Source organism: Somniosus microcephalus, chromosome 30 (assembly GCF_052327205.1).
Source record: "Somniosus microcephalus isolate GS21.2 chromosome 30, FLI_Smic_1.0, whole genome shotgun sequence".
Lineage (NCBI taxonomy): Eukaryota > Metazoa > Chordata > Chondrichthyes > Squaliformes > Somniosidae > Somniosus > Somniosus microcephalus.
The window spans coordinates 6,167,673-6,191,006 of record NC_141016.1 but is presented as its reverse complement, the minus strand read 5'-3'; the positions used below and the strand labels follow the sequence as shown (position 1 = coordinate 6,191,006).

At 48.1% G+C, this 23,334-nt stretch overlaps 1 protein-coding gene across 1 annotated transcript in view; it reads right to left on the bottom strand.

The window, feature by feature from the left end:
• Nucleotides 1-23,334, bottom strand: part of rhobtb2a (Rho related BTB domain containing 2a) — a 75,758-nt gene that overhangs the window by 25,091 nt on the left and 27,333 nt on the right. Inside the window, exons 6-8 of the mRNA XM_085970917.1 lie at nucleotides 20,075-20,193; nucleotides 6,006-6,156; nucleotides 3,593-3,681 (exon numbers count right to left, since the gene is read on the bottom strand). Of these exons, the coding sequence (XP_085827043.1) occupies nucleotides 3,593-3,681; nucleotides 6,006-6,156; nucleotides 20,075-20,193 (359 nt within the window). The remainder of the gene's footprint in view (nucleotides 1-3,592; nucleotides 3,682-6,005; nucleotides 6,157-20,074; nucleotides 20,194-23,334) is intronic.

The window sequence follows — 23,334 nt, the reverse complement described above, 5'->3', positions numbered from 1 at the left end:
GGAGAAGGGGGGACGAGGAGAAGGGGGGGGAAGAGGAGAAGGGGGGAAGAGGAGAAGGGGGAAGAGGAGAAGGGGGAAGAGGAGAAGGGGGAAGAGGAGAAGGGGGAAGAGGAGAAGGGGGAAGAGGAGAAGGGGGGGAAGAGGAGAAGGGGGGGAAGAGGAGAAGGGGGGGAAGAGGAGAAGGGAGGAGAGGAGAAGGGAGGAGAGGAGAGGAGAGAAGGGAGGAGAGGAGAGGAGAGAAGAGGAGAAGGGGGGGACGAGGAGAAGGGGGGGGACGAGGAGAAGGGGGGGACGAGGAGAAGGGGGGACGAGGAGAAGGGGGGACGAGGAGAAGGGGGGACGAGGAGAAGGGGGGGGGGAAGAGGAGAAGGGGGGAAGAGGAGAAGGGGGGGAGAGGAGAAGGGGGGGAGAGGAGAAGGGGGGGAGAGGAGAAGGGGGGGAGAGGAGAAGGGGGGAAGAGGAGAAGGGGGGAAGAGGAGAAGGGGGGAAGAGGAGAAGGGGGGGAAGAGGAGAAGGGGGGAAGAGGAGAAGGGGGGAAGAGGAGAAGGGGGGGAAGAGAAGAAGGTGGGGAAGAGGAGAAGGGGGGAAGAGGAGAAGGGGGAAGAGGAGAAGGGGGAAGAGGAGAAGGGGGGAAGAGGAGAAGGGGGCTAAGAGGAGAAGGGGGCTAAGAGGAGAAGGGGGCTAAGAGGAGAAGGGGGGAAGAGGAGAAGGGGGGAAGAGGAGAAGGGGGGGAAGAGGAGAAGGGGGGAAGAGAAGAAGGGGGGAAGAGAAGAAGGGGGGAAGAGAAGAAGGGGGGAAGAGAAGAAGGGGGGGGAAGAGGAGAAGGGGGGGAGAGGAGAAGGGGGGGAGAGGAGAAGGGGGGAAGAGAAGAAGGGGGGAAGAGAAGAAGGGGGGAAGAGAAGAAGGGGGGAAGAGAAGAAGGGGGGAAGAGAAGAAGGGGGGAAGAGGAGAAGGGGGGGAAAGAGGAGAAGGGGGGGAAAGAGGAGAAGGGGGGAAAGAGGAGAAGGGGGGGAAGAGGAGAAGGGGGGGAAGAGGAGAAGGGGGGGAAGAGGAGAAGGGGGGAAAGAGGAGAAGGGGGGGGAAAGAGGAGAAGGGGGGGGAAAGAGGAGAAGGGGGGGGAAAGAGGAGAAGGGGGGGAAGAGGAGAAGGGTGGGGGGGGGGGGAAAGAGGGGAAGGGAGAGGACGGGGGGAGTGGCGGGGGGGCAGGGATGTGAAATTAGCCAGGATTCCTTCTCTATCCAGCAACTCTTGCTGCAAAGAACATCTGGGTGTTTGAGGACAGCACGGTCACGGTTTGTGATGTCCCGACTTTCAACTAGCCAAATGACTCCCCTGTTGAGACTGAAATGAAGATGGCTTACTGGAGGGCTACGGGTACTTGTGAAACTGTGCCCAAGAATGAGTCCGTGCCTTTCATGGAAGAAAATATTTTTACAACAGTCTAACACAACATTGATCATTGCTCCCTTCATTAATAACTACCCCAGTGTTCCACATTCGGAAGTTGTCTAAATTTATCATCTATTTTCCATTCATTTTTTTTTGTTCCATCTTGCAAACAGTAGTATGTGTAAACAGTGGTTGTTGTTGAGCTTTGGTTTCCTGTTGGGTTTGAAACACGCTACGGGACTTGCACATTGATATTGCTCTATAAACAACACAAGTGATTTTCCTAGATTGATCTCTGCTAAAAACATATCTTTCAGTGTTCGGTTCAGTTAAATGCCATGGGAATCTGATGGTGGGGCATGGTGATTTCCCCAAAGCTACCTTTCACTGTTGATGTAAAATTGAAGGTAAAAAGCCTGAATGATATGGTCCTCCCTTGAGTGAAGAGGATCCCATAATTGTATCTGTCGATTGCTTTAACATGATTGAACATCACATACCAGTATGTTCTGGAAGGTGTAAAAACAAATTGCGCAAAAACTCAAGACTCCCAACATATATTCAATGACACAGCATTTAGATTGAAGGTCTGCAAAAAGTATTGGTAGCATTGTGTGTAAAAGCACCAGTCAGAAATGTCAAGTGGTAGGGTGCATAGCCAGAGGGTATTCTGCAGCGTGGCTCACTTCCTGAACCCCCCCAAAGCCTCTCCACCACCTACAAGGCACAAATCAGGAGTGTAATGGACTGCTCTCCACTTGCCTGGATGAGTGCAGCTGCAACACTACGCCAGAAGCTCGGCACCAGGACAAAGCAGTCTGCTTGATCGTCAGCCAAACCACCAGCTTAAACATTTACTCCCTCCACCACCGTGGCTGCAGGGTGTACCATCTACAGGATGTACTGCAGCAACTCGCCAAGGCCTCTTTGACAGTACCTCCCACACCCGCGACCTCTACCACCTAGAAGGACAAAGGCAGCAGGTGCCTGGGAACACCATCACCCCTAAGTCACACAGCATCCTGAGTTGGACATTTATCGCCCTTCCTTCATGGTGGCTGGGTCAAAAACCTTGAATTCCCTCCCTAACAGCACTGTGGGAGTACCTTTACCACACAGACAGCAGCAGTTCAAGAAGGTGGCCCATCACCACCTTCTCAAGGGCAATTAGGGAGTGCAATAAGAGCTGGCCTTGCCAGCGACACCCATATCCTGAGAATGAATTAAAATATAGCGACTTTAAAAAAAAAGGACTTTCCCCATTTTGTTTGGCATTACATTTCTTTATGTGCAATCTCTTTACTTATTGCACTGAGGCAAAGAATTCCACTGTCCCATCCCTGAGGCTTCAGAAAACACCTGTGACCATGGAACATTTCTGTTATCTCTATGTTCGTGGCCAATGTGCAAAATCTAGAGTAGGTTCACAATGAGCACTATTTTTGGGACTGATTTTGAGTCGCAAAAAGATTTAGGCCTAAAAATTTGGTTGCTTTGCGCCTCCCGTTAGCACCCTAAGAGGGCGCTAACGGGGCGCAAAGCAACTAGCATCTGGGTGCGGAGCCGCCAACGCCTCCCGTGAAATTAAGCGGCGGTGGTAACCCTTAACACCCGCGGCGCTGCACAGCTGGCGATGACGTCATCGCCGTGTGCAGTGACCCGCTCGCGCCCCGCCGCGATCTTCGGTAGCGCCCCCTGACTTACCGCCGGACGCAATGTCCAACGGGGTCAGAGGGGGCCTACCTGCGGCTGGGGCGGCGCAAATTAAAGGGGAGGTGCCAAGCGGCCATTTTTGTTGTTGGCCGCCTGCCAGCACCTGCCCCCTCTGCCGTCCCCGGCCTCCTCTGCAGCCCCCCCATGGAGTGCCGGCTGCGCTCCGTGACTCCGGCACTTCTCTCGAGTGCTGGGGTCTTTTGCTGGCACTCCATTCACTGGTGGCCCAGCTGGGCCCCGGGTCGCACTGCGCTAGGCCCCTCCCCTTTAAGGAGGGGGAGTAAGGCCTGCAGTACTGCAGTACTTCCAGTTGCACCCTGCTTCCCTCTTGGGGTGCTACCGGTGAATTTCGGCCGCAAGAGCGCTAATTTTTTAGGGCCCCGGCGAAGTTAGCGCCCCAAAGGGGGCGTGACTCAATGTTCCCCCCCTAACGTATTAAGTTCATTCGGATCACAAACAGCTGACGTTATCCTTCAAATCTATCTCTCACCTGAGCCATTTCCAGGAACAGTAAAACATCTCCATCTATGTCCACGCCCAAGTGTGTTGCTTCAATCAACCCCAATACCGTGTACTGCTCTGCAACAAACCAATCGAATCATTTAATCATTCACCGAGAGTTAGCGGCCTTCAAAAGTTTACAACGACTTGCACTTATATAGCTCTTTTAACATAGACAAAAGCCCCAGAGCGCTTCACAAAAGTGTGAGAAAAAAATGGATGCTGATACAAAGAAGCAGAGATTAGGTTAACCAGAAATTTGGTTGGAAGGAAGGTCTTAAAGTAGAAGAGGGTCAAGAGATGGAGGGGTTTGGGGAGTGAATTCTAGAGACAGATCATCTATGGTTTATTTACCTTTTCACAGAACTTCCTACTGGATCTCAAAACATAAATATTGTCTCGCAGACAGCACTTTGAGAATTGCTTTCTGTAGCTTTCAATGGACATTCTTTCCAGTTAGAATACAAATAGCACTGTTATTAGCTGCATTCAATTACACTGAAAGTTGTCACAGTCGATGAATACCCAGGTTAGATTCTGAAAACGAATTCCTATTACTGTCCCTTCTATTTGTGTCTGGGGAAGGGCTGTGGCTGATCTTTGTACCTTTATACTTTCCCTTAAAGGCTTCCTGGCACACGATTGGAAACTGATTAACAAATCTTGGCAGCAAAAGCTTTGACCCAAACTGCAGGTGCACAAGGCCTTTCGCAACCGGTGAGCACCGCAAGGTACAGAGTATCTTACAGACACTGATAACATTATCATTTAGTTGGGAAGGATTCCCTTAGCCTTTGTTGGCACAGAAGGAAGCCATTCGGCCCATCGTGCCTGTGCCGGCTCTCTGAAAGAGCCATCCAATTAGTCCCACGCACCTGCTCTATCCCCATAGCCCTGAAATGTTTTCCTTATTAAGTATTTATCCAATTCCCTTTTGAAAGTTACTATTGAATCTGCTTCCACCACCTTTTCAGGCAGCGCATTCCCGGTCATAACTCACTGTGTAAAAAAAGTCTCCTAATTTCACCCCTGGATTTTTGGCCAATGATCTTAAATCTGTGTCCTCTGGTCACTGACCCTCCTGCCATGTTGAGCTTCTTTTGATTGGACCACATGTTTCTTTCTTACATTAGTGGTGCCCTTAAAGAGACACTTGTTGTGCTGATTCTCATCACCCTTTTGTCCCATAAAAATAGGCCCAAACAGCAGTGGGAAGTAGAAGGTCGAGGAGGCAGAGATTAGTTTTAAAACTCTCCTGTGCAATAGGTGTCTGTGCATGAGCCACAGCAAAAATATCATCTTCGGGATTATCTATGAGGGAGAATACTCCTGCTTTGAAACTGAGTTTAACAACCCTGGAGTGAAGGTTAATATTCTTGTTTTGGGTTTTTTTTTTTTTTTTTTTTTTTTTTTTTTTTTGAGGGCTCCAGAGATTGATATTTCTATTCCCAGTTTCTGGGGATTTTAATATTCTTAGAACAAAACTAGATGGTTTCTACAGTCTGGCCCTGCTCTATTTCATTTGTGTCCCAGAAAAGGCAGCTTTGAACCCTATGGGTGCACGTGCCACTTCTTGTTTAATTAAGGTTGGGCTTTGAAGCAGGATGTGGTTGCCTACAAAGAGTACTCGCACAATAAGCCTATCGCTGGGAACAGGCTAACGCCAAACTGATTATGTCAGAGTATCAGAGCACTCGTGACTCAGTGGGTAGCACTCGTGACTCAGTGGGTAGCACTCGTGACTCAGTGGGTAGCACTCGTGCCTCGGAGTTAAAAGGTCATGGGTTCAAGTCCCATTCCAGAGACTTGAGCACAAAAATCCAGGCCGACACTCCAATGCAGTACTGAGGAGCGCTGCACTGTCAGAGGGGCTATCTTTCAGCTGAAACGTTAAACAGAGGCCATGTCTGCTCTCTCAGGTTGACATAAAAGATCCCACAGCACTATTTTGAAGTACTGTAAATTCTATGTAATCTGTTTTAGTGATGTTGATTGAAGGATAAATGTTGCTCAGGACACAGGAAGTACTCCCCTCCTCTTCTTTGAAATAGTGCCGTGGGGTCTTCTACGTCCATCTGAGGACAGACTTGGTCTTAGTTTAAAGTCTCATGTAAAAGATGGCACCTCCGACAATGGACAACTCCCTCAGTGCCATAGTGAAGTGTCAGTCGAGATTACGTGTACTGTAGCTTGACCTTAGGACCTCCTGACTGAGCGGTGAAAGTGCGACCGCTGAGCTGACCAGGCAGAATGAAGGCGAGAGCGATTTTAAAAATAACGTTTAAAAAGTAATTTAAAAAAAACTAGCCACACTTAATTTTTCCCTAAACATTATTCAGTCAGTGAACCTTGAATTAACTGTTCGAACACAAGGTGAAGAAAGTTGAGATCATGACTCTTACCTGTTAATGCTACCAGGTGGGGCAGACAGAGGCGGTTTGCCAGCACTATGAGTTCCATAGAGTCCAGATCTGGGCTAGAGCAGAACTGTCCTGTGTACAGGTATTCCAGCACTGCTCGCATACAGCTCTTACTTGTGTTTGGGAAGTACACCTGTTAGAAACATAAAAACGTATTAGTAATGTCCCTGCACACTGCAGCTATGACATGGAGAACACCAAGTCCTCACAATGACTTAGTGATGAAAATTACCACAACTCAATTTCTCCCTTACAGATGGCGTAGCTAGTTTGTTCTGTGCTACATTCAAATTGAGAAAGCTGTATTGCCGTATCAGCCATGGCTCAGTGGTAGCACTCTCGCCTGTGAGTCAGAAGGTTGTGGGTTCAAGTTCCACTCCAGAGATTTGAGCCCCTAATTCAGATTAACACTCCAGTACAGTATTGAAGCAGTACTGCACTGTTGGCGGGGAAATGTTAAATCGAGGCCCCGCCTGCCCTCTCAGGTGGATGTAAACGGTCCTGTGGCTCAATTTGGTGTTTGTCCTGGGGCCAACATGTATCACTAAAACAGATGGGGCCAGAACTTCGGGTGAGTATGCGTTGGGTACTCACGCATAGGCCCAACAAAAGTGCCGGTTTCGTGCATGTGCGGGAAACCGGAACTTCCGTTCCCTTAAAGGAAGGGGTTCACAGGTCGAATGCGTGCACCGGAGAGGCAGCGCGTACGCTTGGAACTTCCGTTTTTTTTTGCAGGTTGCTCCGGGAGGGTAAGTCTGCAGCAGCTACGCTTATAAAAAGCATTCACAAGGCCTGCTTTTAACAAGGTAAGTGGTGAGTTAAGTAAAATTAAAACATTTTTTCCACAGGTTTATTATTTTTAAATACTTTAAAAGAAAGGTAAGTTTATTTTTAGCCCCATTAGAAACTGTAATTAATTTTCAAAAATTTAAATTATTGTTTAAAAGTTATTTTATGTAATTTATAGTTATTTTAAAAATGTGATTAAAAAAAATATTTATTTGAAGTTTTAGTTATGTTTTGGGGCTGAATTGTATTCATAGATTTGACAGGTCTTCCTGTCAAATCTATGAATAGAGATTCCCTGCTACCATTGGCTCTCCATGGCCCACGTGATCCCAGGGGAAGCTTCGAACTAACTGCGCCCCTGGGATACGCAAGCACTGCGTGCTGGCAGTTGGAGCAAGCCCAGGATCGGAATCCTACGTGGGCCCAGGATCGGAATCCCACGCAGGCCTACAGCTCAACGGCCGGCGTGCTAGGCAAGTGCAGGTCGGATGCTTGCACCCGCGGGAAGCCTCCGGCCCGAATTTCTGGGCCATGATCTGGTCATTTATCTTATTGCTATCTGTGGGAGCTTGCTGTGTGCAAATTGTCTGCCGCAGTTGCTACATTACAACAGTGACTACACTTCATAAAGTACTTAATTGGCTGTGAAGACACGATATAAATGCAAGTTGTTTCTTTCTACATACAAGCCGCAAGTCCATAAATGAAAAACTGAGGGCTTAACGATGTTGAATATACCAGTGTATAAACTGATGAATATGTGTTGCGGATTCACGGGTGCTGGGAGCTGCACTGTGACTGCTGTCCCTTTGCAATTGGGTGCACAGCAGGTAGGAAATCCGACTGAACACCTCACGTGGTGGAACTTGTACCCGTCACAACTCGGGTCGCCAACCCTCCAGGATTGCCCTGGAGTCTCCAGGAATTAAAGATTAATCACCAGGACACTGCTGTGAGCAGCTCCGAGAGAAAATTTATTGGGGCATTAAAAAAGTGTGTTTTTCTTTGAACACTTTTGTTTCTTCGTTGTAAAAATATTGGGGGTGAGGGAAAGGCTGTTTGACTGACAGTCAAGAATCATCCAATTGGGTAACGAAGAGTTGGTTCACTTTCCAATTGGCGAGGGAAGGCTTTGAGGATGGACGTGTCGGGCGACCAATGGCGGGTGCGTGGGGGCGGGACGTTTGGAGGCAGGAGGTTGTGTGATTAAAACCTCCAGGAATATGTCCACGCAGAGTTGGCGACCCTACTCACAACTCACTGCCACCTGTGCGATGTATTCTGATGAGCCATTCCCTCTCGCAATTACCAGGAATGGGCACAGTTAGAATAGGAAATCAGAATTCATGTAAACTCGGCGAAGTTAGGAAAAATCAGAATGCATCCAATTGTTGCTGAATTACATATTGAATTATAAAAGTTGCAGTATTATCCAATCCCCACACCTAAGACTCGTATATTTACACCTATCACAATACCCGACACTGGTACAGGAAACTTTGGTTTATCCGGAGGTTGTATGTCCGGAAACCTCGATCTAATGGCAGAAATCAGCAGCCGTTTTGGTTAGGTTTTTTTTCTTCTCCTAGCATTTTTTTTTTTTTTTTTTTAAAAACAGTCAGGCTCTGGAAAGCGTCTCTGTAGCTTAGCAACAGCTTCAGAGACGCTTCCAAGGTACGGGCCAAGTGTTTACAAGCTGTTGCTAACCAACAGTGTTTGTTGTCAGATACGGAGATGAAAACCTCCGTATCCTTCAACATTAGCGCTGGTCTATCCGGAAGTTTTGATAGATCGGCAGCAGCTCGGTCCCGTCGGTGCCGGATATCGCGAAGTTTCCTGTACATGTATATCCAGCATGACACAGAATATCGGTATGCCTCGTACATGTACATGCTGCATAATTTAATTGTGTATACTATCAACGAGTGTTTACACAGGGGATAGCTGTCACTTTTTAGGTAAAACACAAACACAGCTGTTGCATCACTGAAAGCACCTTTCCCACTTTGTAATACCAGCTCCTTTGTGCTACACATCCCAACAAATCTCACAGTACGTGTGTTTTGTGCTGCATAGGAGTTGACACTGGTCGTACACTAACCAAACATTAACAGGTAAACAGCAAGGGGTGGGTAACAAGTTGAAAGTCCGGGAACCTTCACAATGAAAAGGATCTAGCTGAGCTGGAAAAGAGCCACTAGAATCAGCTATGATCTTGTTGAATGGTGGAACAGGCTCGAGGGGCTAAATGACCTCCTCCTGTTCCTATGTTTAGAGGTCCAGAGAATAAAACATTTGAGGATAGAGCTCCAGAACAGGAACTCTTGTTGGAGAGAATAAGACTGAGGTACGATATGACAGGGTTTTGATTGATAAGGGACATAGGAACAGGAGCAGAACATTGAGCCCCTCGAGCCTGTTCTGCCATTCAATTCGATCATGGCTGATCTGTATCTTTGACCCCATTTACCTGCCTATCCCTTAATAAACCAAAATCTATCAGTCTCAGTTTTGACATTTTCAATTGACCTAGAGGACCAGTCAGGGATATTTGATTTGGTACAGGATAGAAGAACATGGGGACAAGAGCATAACTTGAAATGGTGTAGGACATCTGAAAGCATTGCCTTCACTAAGAGGGTGGTTGGGTTTTTGGAGTAGCTCATCAAGGTTGCAGGGGTGTGGTAAACCACTGTTGTTCACTGTTGTTCACTTCACTGTTGTTCACTCTTGCCCATTGTTGTACCTGTCTGTGCATGCCTCAGCTGGCTCCGCCCCTGGCTCCACCCATACGCCCTGGTATAAAGGCGGCTGCTCTGCAGTTCCCCAGGCAGTCAGGACCGGTCGACCACTAGAGGCATGCCTTCGTTCTTTAGCTAATAAAAGCCTGTTTGTTACTCTCTTAACTTCCAGTCTTTCTCAGTAATTGATAGCGCATCAAGGGGCAAGTAGCTTAGATCTCTTCAAGGTGAAACAGGATAAGTATCCTGAAGAATAATGTATTGTTGATTACATCTGGTAGGGCAGCAGAAAAGATGCATGTCTTTTATGGCCTTGAGATTGTCTATGTTTCCAATACAGTAGTTGTATCTCTAATCAAGGCATAGCGTACTTAATACTAAAATATTTATTTCCTCTCAAGATTTTGTTTTGACTACATTTTGAATAAGTTGGCCGATTTTACCTTCTAATGTGTTTTTGAACAATTTTCATCCTCTCCAAAGGCATGGGTTCCTAATGGGCACTCTCAAGTAAAGTAATCCATTGGGACATCGGCACTTTGGAACACAATAAAGTAATCCATTGGGACACAATGAGGATGTGATAAGGTGCTACGTCAATGCAGATTCTTTCTATGCACCTGTGGGCCTGACTATGACTGTTAGCAGGCTGTTTGCCTGTGACCCTTTCCTCAGCCAATGTCCGTGCATGTACAGTTCCAGCAGGGGTGGCTGGATTGCAAACAGAAGCAGAAATCTTTGCTGAGGATTCTCTCTTTAGCCCCAGGGGTGAGATCAGCAGAGACTGGGTATTGAACCCGGACCCTTCCTTGTCCGAATGGCTCAGCTGCTCACTCAGCTACCTGTGAAGCCCTACTTTTGCACACAGTGGGGGTAATTTTGACTGTGCGATCTCTCCCAATTGTTATTTCCATTGAAGTCATTGAGAGATGTTAACATGCGCTGCCGATTCGCTGTCATCCGTTTAACACTGTTGTACAAAGTCAAAATCTAACCTCGACATGTGTGATAAACTCCAAAATAAACATTCAAAAACACCCTGCAGTTTTGACCGAACAAAATCACTTTCCTCTTTGAGGAACTTGTTTAATGTACTGTTTCTAAGATGGCTATGTTGATTTGTATCACACAACATAATCCTTTTTATTTAAATGCTAATAAAAGGGAATCACGTTGCTTCATGGTCAGATCTATAAATAGTGCTGTAACCTTCAGACAGCCAACGCAGCGCTTCATAAAATAAGGGAGGTCAGACTCTGCGAGCTCCATCCACCACCAGCTCGCTTAATTACTGCTGAAAGATAAAGAAAAGCATTCCCGATCTTTCAGGCAGCGTCAGTTCTGACATCATCTGTACAAGTAAGCCCTTGATGATTGAACGGCTTCCTGTCTGATTAATGCGACAAAAGAAGATTTATGCCACATTTTCACTCTGTGTTGGATTGTACAACACGTAGTGATGGCATGGTACAGACGTACTGAGCTACGGTGAAGCGAAGGCAGCAAACACTTAACATGAAGTAACCTTTAGCTTGTATTAATGCCGAAAATCACCTGCTACATCTTAGTTTAAATTTAAATCTAGCCCTGTGGCGGAGACCACATAGGGACAGTAACACAATTCACTATGTATAGCCAATGTTGTTATCGCTCCACGTTATGTACGGAACTTGGTTGGGTTATCGGGGCAGGGTCCCTTTAAGAGTCGTTGATTGTGTGATGACGTCATAGCCCTGTGACGAGGCCGGGTCCCTCAGTCCACGCGGAGAGTTAATAAAGCTAACACGCGTTTTTCTTTGCTGCTATGAAAGTCTCGCAGTCTGTTGATTTCCAGCGACTCCTACATTGGTGACCCCGTTTCTCTTTTGGACGTTTCCAAAGACTTTACCCGAGATGGCGACGAACGCCGTTTCTCTCAAATTACTGGAGTTTTGGGAACGGCAGGCTGCCGCTTGGTTCGCCCAGGCTGAGGCTCAGTTTGCACTCCGGGACATCACCACGGACGACACGAAGTATTATTACGTCGTCTCTGCTCTCGGCAGCTCCACCGTGGCCAGAGTCGTGAGCCTGCTCGAGGACCCCCCGGAGCACCACAAATTTGCGATGCTGAGAACGCACCTCCTAGAGACTTTTGGACTAACTGAACCCGAGCGCGCACGCCAGCTTCTCTCTCTACCCGGGCTTGGCGACTCCAAGCCCTCAGAACTGATAGACCACATGTTAACCCTCCTGGGCAAACACAAGCCGTGCTTCCTCTTCAGAGAACTGTTCCTACAACAGCTGCCAGGGCAGGTACGGTCGGCTTTAGCCAACTCTCATATTCGTGATTTCCGCGCCCTGGCCAAGGAGGCTGACAAATTTTTCTCCGGCGGGCAACAGTACTGCGCGGCCATGCGGGGCCCTGCCCCCACAGCCCATCGGCGGCAGCCCCCAAGCATGTGCTTCTACCACGCGCAGTTCGGCCCCAACGTTAAGTAGTGCTGGCCCCCGTGCAGCTTTACCGCGTCAGGAAACGCGAAGGCCCACTCATTAGCTACCATGGCTGTCGGCCGTTCAGGTAGTCTGTTATTCATTACGGACACTGACTCTGGACGTCATTTCCTCTGCGACACGGGTGCCCAGGTGAGCGTCCTGCCCGCGTCAACCGTAGACATACAGGGGGGGAAACCACGGCCCCGCCCTCGAATCCGCCAACGGCAATTCCATCCGTACTTTCGGGAAACGGAGCGTGGCGCTGTGTTTTGGCGGGCAGCGTTTCGCTTGGGACTTTGTTACAGCAAAAGTGTCCACCCTCCTTCTCGGCGCTGACTTCCTCTGCGCCAATGGCCTTTTGGTGGACGTCAAGAACCGACGTCTCATCAACGCTGAGACTTTCAGTTCGCTCCCGTGTTCGCTCAGTGGTTCCGGCACGACGAAGTTGTCCAGCGCACTCTCGGCCTCCAACGAGTTTTCCCGCCTCCTCGCCGGGTTCCCGGACCTCACGAAGCCCACGTTCTTATCCGCCGCCACCAAGCACGGGGTAGAACACCACATCCCGACCACCGGTCTGCCTGTCTACGCCCGCGCTCGGCGCCTTGACCCGGGGAAACTCGCCATCGCTAAAGCGGAGTTCGACACGATGGTGCGCCTCGGCATCATTCGCCGGTCGAACAGTCCATGGGCCTCGCCCCTCCACATCGCACCGAAACCAGGCGGCGGTTGGCGCCCATGCGGCGATTACCGGCGCCTCAACGACGCTACGACCCCCGACCACTACCCGATTCCACACATCCAGGACTTTTCCGCCCGCCTGGCCGGGAAAGTTGTTTTCTCTAAAGTGGACCTCGTTCGGGGTTACCACCAGGTCCCCGTTCGGCCGCAGGATGTCCCGAAAACCGCGGTGATCACCCCGTTCAGGCTGTTCGAATTCCTCCGCATGCCATTCGGTCTCAAAAACGCCGCTCAGGCTTTTCAACGCCTAATGGACACCGTGTTACGGGACCTGCTATTCCTGTTCGACTACCTGGACGACATTCTCATTGCCAGCGCCTCCAGGATGGAGCATGTGTCCCACCTCCGGACTCTCTTCGAACGCCTCAGCCAGCACGGCCTAATCGTCAATCCGGCCAAGTGCCAGTTCGGGCTGTCCTCGATCGACTTTCTCGGGCACCGCATCACGAAGGACGGGGCGGTGCCACTGCCGTCGAAAATGGAGGCCGTGAAGGATTTTTCGCGACCCCTCACCATGAGGGCCCTGCAGGAGTTTTTGGGCATGGTGAACTTTTATCATCGCTTCGTTCCCCGGGCAGCCCAGCTTATGCGGCCCCTTTACGAGGCCCTCAACGGCAAGCCTGCCAAGCTCGCCGTCGACTGGTCCGAGGAGATGGCCAATTCTTTCACGGACACAAAAAGAGCCCTGGCTAACGCGACCATGCTGGCGCATCCGTTGCCCGATGCGCCGATCGCTCTCACCACTGACGCTTCGGACTATGCTGTCGGCGCCGTCCACGAACAGTGGGTCAACGGCACCTGGCAGCTGCTCACCTTCTTCAGCCGGCAGCTCCGCCCCAACGAGCGGAAATACAGCACCTTCGATCGCGAGCTTCTCGGCCTCTACCTCGCCGTCCGACACTTCCGTTTCCTGCTGGAGGCCCGCCCGTTCACGGAGTTCGTGGACCACAAGCCGTTGACCTTCGCCATGGCCAAAGCCTCTGAGCCGTGGTCGGCCCATCAGCAGCGCCAGCTTTCCTTCGTCTCCGAGTTCACGACGGACATCCAGCATGTGGCATGTGGCTGGGAAAAACAACTCTGTCGCCGACTGTCTCTCCCGGGCCATCGCCAGCGCCGTACACCTCGGCATTGACTGCACCCGCATGGCGGCCGACCAGGCTTCCGACCTGGACGTCCAGGCCTACAGGACGGCTGTCACAGGCCTTCAAGTTAGCGGACGTCGCGTTTGACGATGCTGGCACCACGCTCCTGTGCGACGTCTCCACTGGGCAGCCACGCCCCGTGGAGACGGTAGGTTTTTGACGCCGTCCATAGCCTTTCCCACCCGGGCGGGAAGCCGTCACAGAAGCTGGTGGCGGCTAAGTTCGTGTGGCACGGGCTCAAGAAGGACGTTCACGACTGGGACAATACCTGCGTGGTATGCCAGCGCTCGAAAGTGCATCGCCTTTCACGGTGCCCGAGAGGCAGTTCGACCATGTTAACGTGGACCTGGTGGGGCCCCTGCCGCCTTCCTGCGGGTTCACCCACCTCCTCACGATGGTCGACAGAACCACCCGATGGCCGGAAGCTGTCCCGCTGTCGTCAACAACGTCCGCCGATGTGGCTCGGGCGTTCATCAACACTTGGGTCGCCCGGTTCGGCGCCCCATCTGATGTCTCCTCCGACCGGGGGCCCCAGTTCACGTCGGAGCTCTGGAACGCAGTCGCTCAAGGCCTCGGGTTGAGACTCCACCGCACCACCGCATATCACCCTCAGGCTAACGGGCTGTGCGAACGGTTTCATCGCTCCATGAAGGCCACGCTCCGGGCCAGCCTCCGGGACGACAGTTGGATCGACAGACTCCCGTGGGTCATGCTGGGACTCAGGACCGCCCCCAAGGAGGACCTCCAGTCCTCGTCCGCCGAGCTCGTCTACGGGCAGCCGCTGCGGGTTCCCGGGGATTTCGTCCCCAACGCCACGGACCCTTGGTCCGCAGCCCGTCAGCGGTCTGCCTTCCTGGACAACGCCAAGGTTTTCACACCGGTGCCCACGTCACAGCACGGTCTCCCTCAGTCCCACGTTCCGCCCGACCTTCGTGCGGCGGAGTACGTTTTCGTCCGCCACGACGCACACCGGGGACCTCTTCACCCACCCTACGACGGACCATTCCGCGTCCTGGAAGCCGGGGACAAGGCCTTCAAGGTGGATGTCGGCAGTAAGCCGGACTACATTTCCGTGGACCGTCTTAAACCGGCCCACCTGGATCTGGACCGACCCGTTGGGTTGGCTCCGCCCCCGCGGCGGGGCCCACCTCCGGCTTCTGCACTCTCAGTCCACCACTGAGCGCCCGAGGACCCTCATGCGACCCCACCCCCGGTCCCCGCCCCTGATTTAAGGAGCCGTTTCGGCCGTGTGATCCAGGCCCCTCAACGACTGACATTGCCAGTTCTAGTGAATTCTGGGGGGATGTATGTGGCAGAGACCACATAGGAACAGTAACACAATTCACTATGTATAGCCAATGTTGTTATCGCTCTACGTTATGTACGAAACTTGGTTGGGTTATCGGGGCAGGGTCCTTTTAAGAGTCGTCGATTGTGTGATGACGTCATAGCCCTGCGACGAGGCCGGGTTCCTCAGTCCATGCGGAGAGTTAATAAAGCTAACGCGCGTTTTTTCTTTGCTGCTATGAAAGTCTCGCAGTCTGTTTATTTCCAGCGACTCTTACAGCCCCAACTTAATTTTTAAGTGTGTCCTGGTGAACATTGATCCCTCAAGCAACATCGCTAAAACAGATTATCTGGTTATTATCTCATTGCTGTTTGTGGGATCTTGCTGCGCGCAGATTGCTGCCACGTTTCCTGACATTGCAACAGTGACCACACTTCAAAAGTACTTCATTGGCTGTAAAGTGCTTTAGGACGTCCTGAGGTCGGAAAGGCCCTGTAGAAATGCAAGTCTTTCTTTATTCGTAAATCTTGACATGCTTTGTGGTGGTAAAGAGTGCTATTTTATGATACATAAGAACATAAGAAGTAGGAGCAGGAGTAGGCCATACGGCCCCTCGGGCCTGCTCCGCCATTCAATAGGATCATGGCTGATCCGAACCTAGACTCACGTCCACTTCCCTGCCCTCTCCCCTTAACCCCTAATTCCCTTATCAGCTAGGAAACTGTCTATCTCCGTTTTAAATTTATTTAATGTTGCAGCTTCCACAGCTCTCGGAGGTAGCAAATTCCATAGATTTACTACCCTCTGAGTGAAGAAGTTTCTCATCTCAGTTTTGAAACGGCAGCCCCTTATTCTAAGATTATGCCCCCTAGTTCTAGTCTCACATTTATACAATTTAGAACTCTCATTTGTAACATTTCATTTACATAGATATAGATGTATATAGATACATATAGGGATGCAGATAGATAGAGATGGATAGATAGATAAAGAAATATATATATGGAGAGAGAGAGAGAGAGATGTGGTGGGAAGCCTAATGGCAGAGCATATTTATCGAATAACTTTGCGACGAAGCAGTAGGACTGAGTTTGTGTCCTGGACTGACTACTGCTCTCAGGTAGATCATCTTTCCCTACACCCTAAGCAATCTTATATACCTCTGCAAGGTCACCTGATTTCCCCAAAAAAGACCAAAAGAAGAAATGAGACAAGCTCCAAATGATAAAGCCTCAGGAATGTGCACGCAGAAGATCACAAGATAATTACGGAGGAAGCAAGGCCATTCAGCCCATCTTTAGTCATCCATCCAGAGAGTACCTAAAATCTACCCGATTGTCGAATCCAATTGTTTCTTAAATGATGTTAAGCTTCTTACCCTTCACTGATCTATCTGGAAGTTTATTCCACATATCGATCACTCTTTGTGTGAAGAAAAAGTTACTTCTGCTTCTTCTTTCGTATGGTAGTAGCAAATCAAATGTCAATATCGAAGTCAGATATCCAGGTCAAAGCTTCCGGTGTAACAACGTGGATCTCTTGTAGGCTGCCTGCGAATTTCCTCTGAGGGCAGCGCTCAATGATGTGCTCCAGGGTCTAATTAAGAGCTCCACAGTCACATAATGGAGATGCTTTAATCTTCCATCTATGGAGAAGGTGGCAGCGTCTACCATGACTAGTTCTGAAGCGGTTGATGGTTGTCCACTGTTTGCGAGGAAGGTTCGATCCTTCAGGTTGTAGTGTGGGGTCCTCTATAAGGAATCCACTCCGTATGTCACAGTTCTTCCAAGCATCTCACCATCGGTCATCAAGGCTGAGGGGGGGGATCGGTCTGCTTTAAAATTACCTGTCGCTCGTTTGAACCTGTTAGCACTTGTTCTACTCCCACAATTCAATTTAAAGTACTATTCCGGGTTAACCTTTTCTATACCTGGAATCTTATAGAAGATGATCTCTCAGTTGTCTTCTTTCCAGATTCAAAAGCCCAAGTTTCTCCGGCGTTTCCTCATAACTTAGACTCCTGACACTAGGGATTAGTCTTGTGGCCCTTTTCTGCACTGCCTCCAGCACTTAAATGCCTCTCTCGTTTCTTGCTGATTAGAAGTGGATGCAGTATTCCAGGTGCGGTCTGATCAGAGCTATAAAGTTTGATCATTGTCTCCTCCAATTTGTACCCGACTCTTGCGCATCCCAGATTTCCATCACTCCATCATTGGCAGCCATGCCTTCAACTGGCTAAGCTTTGAAATTCCCTTCCTAAACCTCTCCGCCTCTCTCTCCTCCATCAAAATGCTCCTTTCAAACCTCTCTCTTTGACTAAGCTTTTGGTCACCTATCGTAATAGCTCCTTATGTGGCTCGGTGTCAGATTTTGTTTGATTACACTCCTGTGAAGCACCTTGGGACATTTCACTACATTAAAGGCGCTGTATAAATGAAAGTTGTTGTTATAGTCTACTGTTCTGTCGATGTGGTTCAACGTCCTATTGGCTTTGTTGATAGCTCTCTGCGTTGGTCAGACATGTTCAGTGTCAAGTTTACTAAGACTGCTAGGTTATTTTTAACTCCATCCTGAGCTATTTCAACACCATTCATGGGGTACACGTGTCATCTGTTGTTTCTTTCTCAGTGTAGCACTTTACATTTGTCTACATTAACGTTTATCTGACATCATTCTGGCCGTTTACATAGCTTGTCCAACTCATTCTGTAGTTTCTGTTGCTTCTTTGAATTCCACTGTCCCTCCAAGTTTGGTATTATTTGCAAATGTGACACTCTGGCGTTGAGTTTCTCAATCCAGGTCATTCATGTAAATTAGAAACAGTAGTGGTCCCAGTACGAAGCCCGGAGCCACCCAACTCAGTACGCCCCCCCACCCACTTCTTCGCCAAACACAACACTGAGGCTAATTCCGCAACATTACTGTACTCCCAGCCCACGTACATATCGCAGTACGAGCAAAATATCACGATGCATGAATGACTCTGAGCACGAGGTGGATGATTTGGAAGTTCTTCCACATCCTTCAACAATGATTCAAGATTTGACTCAACTTTAGGAGACAAAAGATTCTAAACTCAAGCCCCTTGATTAATAAGACCAAGGTAAATCTACATCACCGAGACACTATAAAATTCTTTAAAATTAATGTACTTCCAAAATAGACCCAGGCCTTGGCAGTAAAACTGTTTTGGCGAGAGTTGAAATACATCGCATCACATACAACGTACAACACAGAAACAAGCTATTTGGCTCAACTGGTCCATGCTGGTATTTATGGTCCACACGAGCCTCCTCTCACTCTAGAGAGAAGGGTTGTGGTTGTTGGAGAGCAGATGGAGACCAGAAGTGAAGGAAGGGTCAAAGACATTGGTGTTTCACTCTTCTTAAAAAAAAAAAAGAACAAAAATGGGCCTCTTCAAATGCTACAGGAGGCCAGAGCTTCCACTTTCTAGAGAGATAATTCTCGACCAAAAGGAAAGTTAAATCAGTTCATCAATAATTTTGCCGTGCCAAAATACAGTTTGTGCCCTTGGACAGAATCCATTCTTTTGAGTCACGGCACAGAAAACGACACTTCATGTCACTGTTGGCATTGATGTGTAATATTCAGACTCTTTGGTTTATAGATCAAGAATATACTCGCTTCAATGCCTACACAGGATGCGAGCCATGTTCCTTCAATACGAATGCAAAATAGTGAAGAAATGTCATTTCTGCACAGCACACATTGCCAACTGACTGCTGCAGATTTAATGCAGCCTAAGCATTTCACACTGTGAGCATCCTTGAGCTGTACTGGCCCGGTGATGCAGCTGCAATGCAGGATACAATGCAGCATTGGAGATTACAAAGATCAATACATTTTCTGCAACATCTGCCTTTGATGATGGGTGAAAGATGTCACCCGACGTGGATTTTTGGGCTAATGCCATTCTGTAAATACGTCGGCAGCTGGTAAATAGTCACTTTTCCTTCCACGTTTGTGATGCCAGTATCTTATTACCTCCCTCTTAGTTTTACCTCTGATTTTCTCACCTTACTACAATCAAGTAACCCTGGCTTACAATATCAAGGGGCAGTAGCCACCCTCCAGTACTTTAACTCGAGTGGCTAATTTTTGTGACTGTGGAATAGTTTCAGGTTGTTTGAATATGAAGGGCATCTGCACACTTCCAGCAGAGTCGTTGAATGGTGATGAGGAGTTGGAACCCTGACTGCTATTTTTTTTCCTCCAGTTCCCTGGACCAAGACAATGGGAACATCCCAATGCCTTTTCTACTGGGCTCAGCAGTTATACTATCAGCAAGTTTTGAGGGCCGGGTGGGTGGAAGGGAGAGAGGCATTACATCACTGTGTGAAAATTGACTTTTATTTTCCTCTTTTGATTACATGGGACTAAACTGTTTAGCTCTTTCAAAGAGACAGCACGACAGGCCGAATGGCCTCCTTCTACGCTGTAAGATTCTATTCTATGATTTGGGTACACTGTGGGTGGAAGTGATTACACTCTAGTCTGACTCGGATTACCTGCTCTTCAGTGAGTAAGTAACTTGACAGCTGAAATTCACATAAAAGTCTGATACTAAACAGGGAAAGAAGAAAAACCTTTGAAACAGAGTTTGATCAAATTTGGTTTGGATGCCAATAGGCAGTAAAGGTCCAGCTTCTGGAGACTCCTTGGCGTAGATCTTGACTTTGTGCGATTGTGTAAAACAGGTGATAGCGAGATCAGCAGTTCGGTTTACATCTCCCCCTCATTTTTATTTCCATTGAATTTGCATAAAGTCAAGTCCTTTGGCTAATGTATCCCATGCATTAGCAACCTATAATATTTAAGCTTAGCTGTACCTCCACTATCCACCATCAGTTGCTTCCTTACCTCTTTGGTTGAACTCTCCACGAACGGACCCCCGAACATTGCTGCCATCCAGTCACAGCTGGAGATCAGCAAGGGCTTATGGGCGCAGATCGTCCCGTCGTCCAGCTTAAAGACCACATCTGTCGTAAAACAAGAACAGCGGAAAGGTTCATCGCAATCCGCTCAGTGCCTCTGAATGCTTCAGAAATTGAGCATGTTTAACATAACAGGTGGTGTCTGAATGATCAGCTGCACAGCTTTAAAGGCTAACATCACACAATTACATATGCCAGAGGCGAGCTGCAATGCACCTGTTTGAGCTGTTGCCATGGTGACATCGTTATGAACTGGGTTAACCAGACAGGTGTACAAACATTGATAGATCATCCTGATCCACACTGAATCCGATCCCTCAGTAAATAAGACACCAACTCCCAGAATTATCTCAATGATGTACAGCATTACCTCTAGGTCGGTTTTTAAGAAAAGTCAGCATAATGGAACATGTTGGCCAGATTTTAAAGAAGCCTTTAAAAATGACGTGGCCAACTAATGCAAGCGCTAGAATAGGTCATAAAACCAACTGTCGCCACTGTCCACTGAAGAGATTACTGGGATAAAATGCTTCTGAAGGGCAGATACAGGGTTAAGGTTCGTGATCAACCTCCCATCGACAAAAAGGAACCTTTATCCTCGGTGCAAGAATCTCACCTGAGTTTGCCAAGCGTTTATTTGTTATCCCCTTGGACACTGCCAAAGCCTTTGAACAGGGGCTGGCATTGTGCACAGCTAAACAAGATACCTACCTACCTATGGTCTTCCATCAAAGCTCTGTTCACAGCTATCGACATTCCTCTCAAATTGCACTCTCTGTGCAATAATTGATGGCTCACCCTTCGATTAAAATTCCATCAACTTGGAGCTCTCTCAGAGCCTTGTTCTCACTCCTATTTTGCTCATTCTGCATACCAATCATTTCCATTCAATACTAACCGCACCCACTCTTGTGCTGATCATTCCATTTACATTCTTTGCTGCATATTTCCTCGACAGTGCACTGGCTGAATCCTACAGCTTGATCTCCTCCATACTCTTAGAGGGCAATGAATATCCTGCCTTTTACAAATCTTCAAGTACACTTTCTTTATATCTCTGCCAAATCCAGCCAATAGCTGCCACATCTTACTTTTGATGGTTTCATCCATAGTCCATTTTTCATCTGTTGACATCCTTGACCTCATTATCTCTGATCTCAAATGGTACTCACACTGCGAAAACTGCCTCCTGGAAGATCAGTTCTTCATTTACCTCATCTAATCTCCTATACTGTGATTCCTGTACATGGGTCTTGGCTTTCACCTAGGTTTCTCAGTGAAATAAAATTGCCTATGGTATTTGACTACATCTGTGCTCTGATTGGATTTCCTCGTGAGCTTTGAAACCTAAGCACACCAAGAAATCCATAGAGATATAACTTTTCTAAAAAAAACTTTCAATACTTGATTAAGCAGCAGATTATGCTTTAGTAAATAAATAGTTGTCTAAAGCAACATTAATACAAAATTAAAATGCCCTCTAGGTCAAATTAAATCAAGAGCACAGACACATCGCTTTTTGTGCAGATATCCTTAACTGCAGAGTTCAGCTGCTTGCAGTTCAGCAACATAGGAACAGGAGTATGCCATTCGGCCCCTCGAGCCTGTTGTGCTATTCAATTTGATCTGTATCTTAATTCCATTTGCCCACCTTAATACCCTTACCTAACAAAAATCAATCATTTTTGAAATATACAGTTGACCCCAGCCTCAACAGCTTTTTTGGGAGCGAGTGTTCCAGATTTCCACTACCCTTTGTGTGAATAAGTGCTTCTTGATATCACTCCTGAACAGCCTAGCTCTAATTTTAAGGTTATTCCCCCCTTGTTCTGGACTCCCCTCCCCCTACCCCCGACACTAGAGGAAATAGTTAATAGGAATTAAGTAGAAATACCAACTCTCTCCAGTGTTGGTAGCTGTTGGCCAGAACAGGACATGGTTTCACTTGTACCCCGTTAACTTGAATATACGACTCTTAAAAGGCCATGTAGAAATGGAGCAGAGTGCCGGGAATTACAAATCTGCATCCACAATCTTCCGTATCCCGGGAGTCAGAAACGTCCGGGCAAAGGTCAGGTGTTATCTCATGGGCAGGCTTGGGAGGGAAAAGATGAGAGAGATATTCGAGGAAGAGTCCTTTATCAGCAGCATTGTATACTGCAACACTGGCAGAGATCTGGAAGGGTGTTGCCATCACATGTCCAACCTCTCAGTGCATGCTCAGGCTCAACAGAAGGACCTTTCAGAACAAGGAAAGGCAATTTTGTCCATTGACCCCATCCTTGCTGTGGGATCAATCCCACCTACCATATCCCTCAATCAATTCTGTCTACAGAAACGCATTGTCTCTTAAATATTACTATGCCATTCCCTGCTAACTTGTTCAACAATTCTATTACCCTTTGGTTGAAATGTTTTGCCTGAATTACTTCCTCTTACTTCTAACTTGCCGATTATAAACTGGTGTACCTCTGGTATGAGCCCTTCACCCAGGCAAACTGTTTACTGCGATCAGTTGTTGTCAATTTATTTCATAATCTTGAAACCTTCAATCAGCTCACCTCAAAGTCAAATCTTCCTTCACAGATGCAAGCCCAACTTACACTGAAATCACCTCTGCTGTTTGTTTCTGGATCGTCTCAAGCCACATCATAGAATCACATGGCACCGAAGGAGGCCATTCAGCCCATTGTGCCTGCGCGGCTCTTTGAAATAGCTATCTTGGTCCCACTCCCCTGCTCCTTCCTCATAGCCAACGTTCCTGCTAAGCTGCGTGGCTGCGCAGAAGTCTGAAGGTCCTGCGCAGGCCACTCATCGGCTTCTACATGGAAGAAACTGCACGTGTGAAAATTTGAATGGGCCGCTCAGCCAGTTAAAGGGACCGTGCAAAAAACAAAGGGAACATTGCCCATAGCCCTGCAAATTTTTCCTTTTCAAGTATATATCCAATTCTCTTTTGAAAGTTACTATTGAATCTGCTCAGACAGTGCATTCCAGATCACAACAAATCTCTGTGTTAAAAAAAAACTCTTCCTCTCCCCTCTGGTTCTTTTGCCAATTATCTTCAATCTGTGTCCTCTGGTAACTGACCCTCCTGCAAGTGGAAACAGTTTCTCCTCATCTGCTCGATCAAAACCCTTCATAATTTTGAACTCCTCTATTAAATCTCCCCTTAACACACTCTGC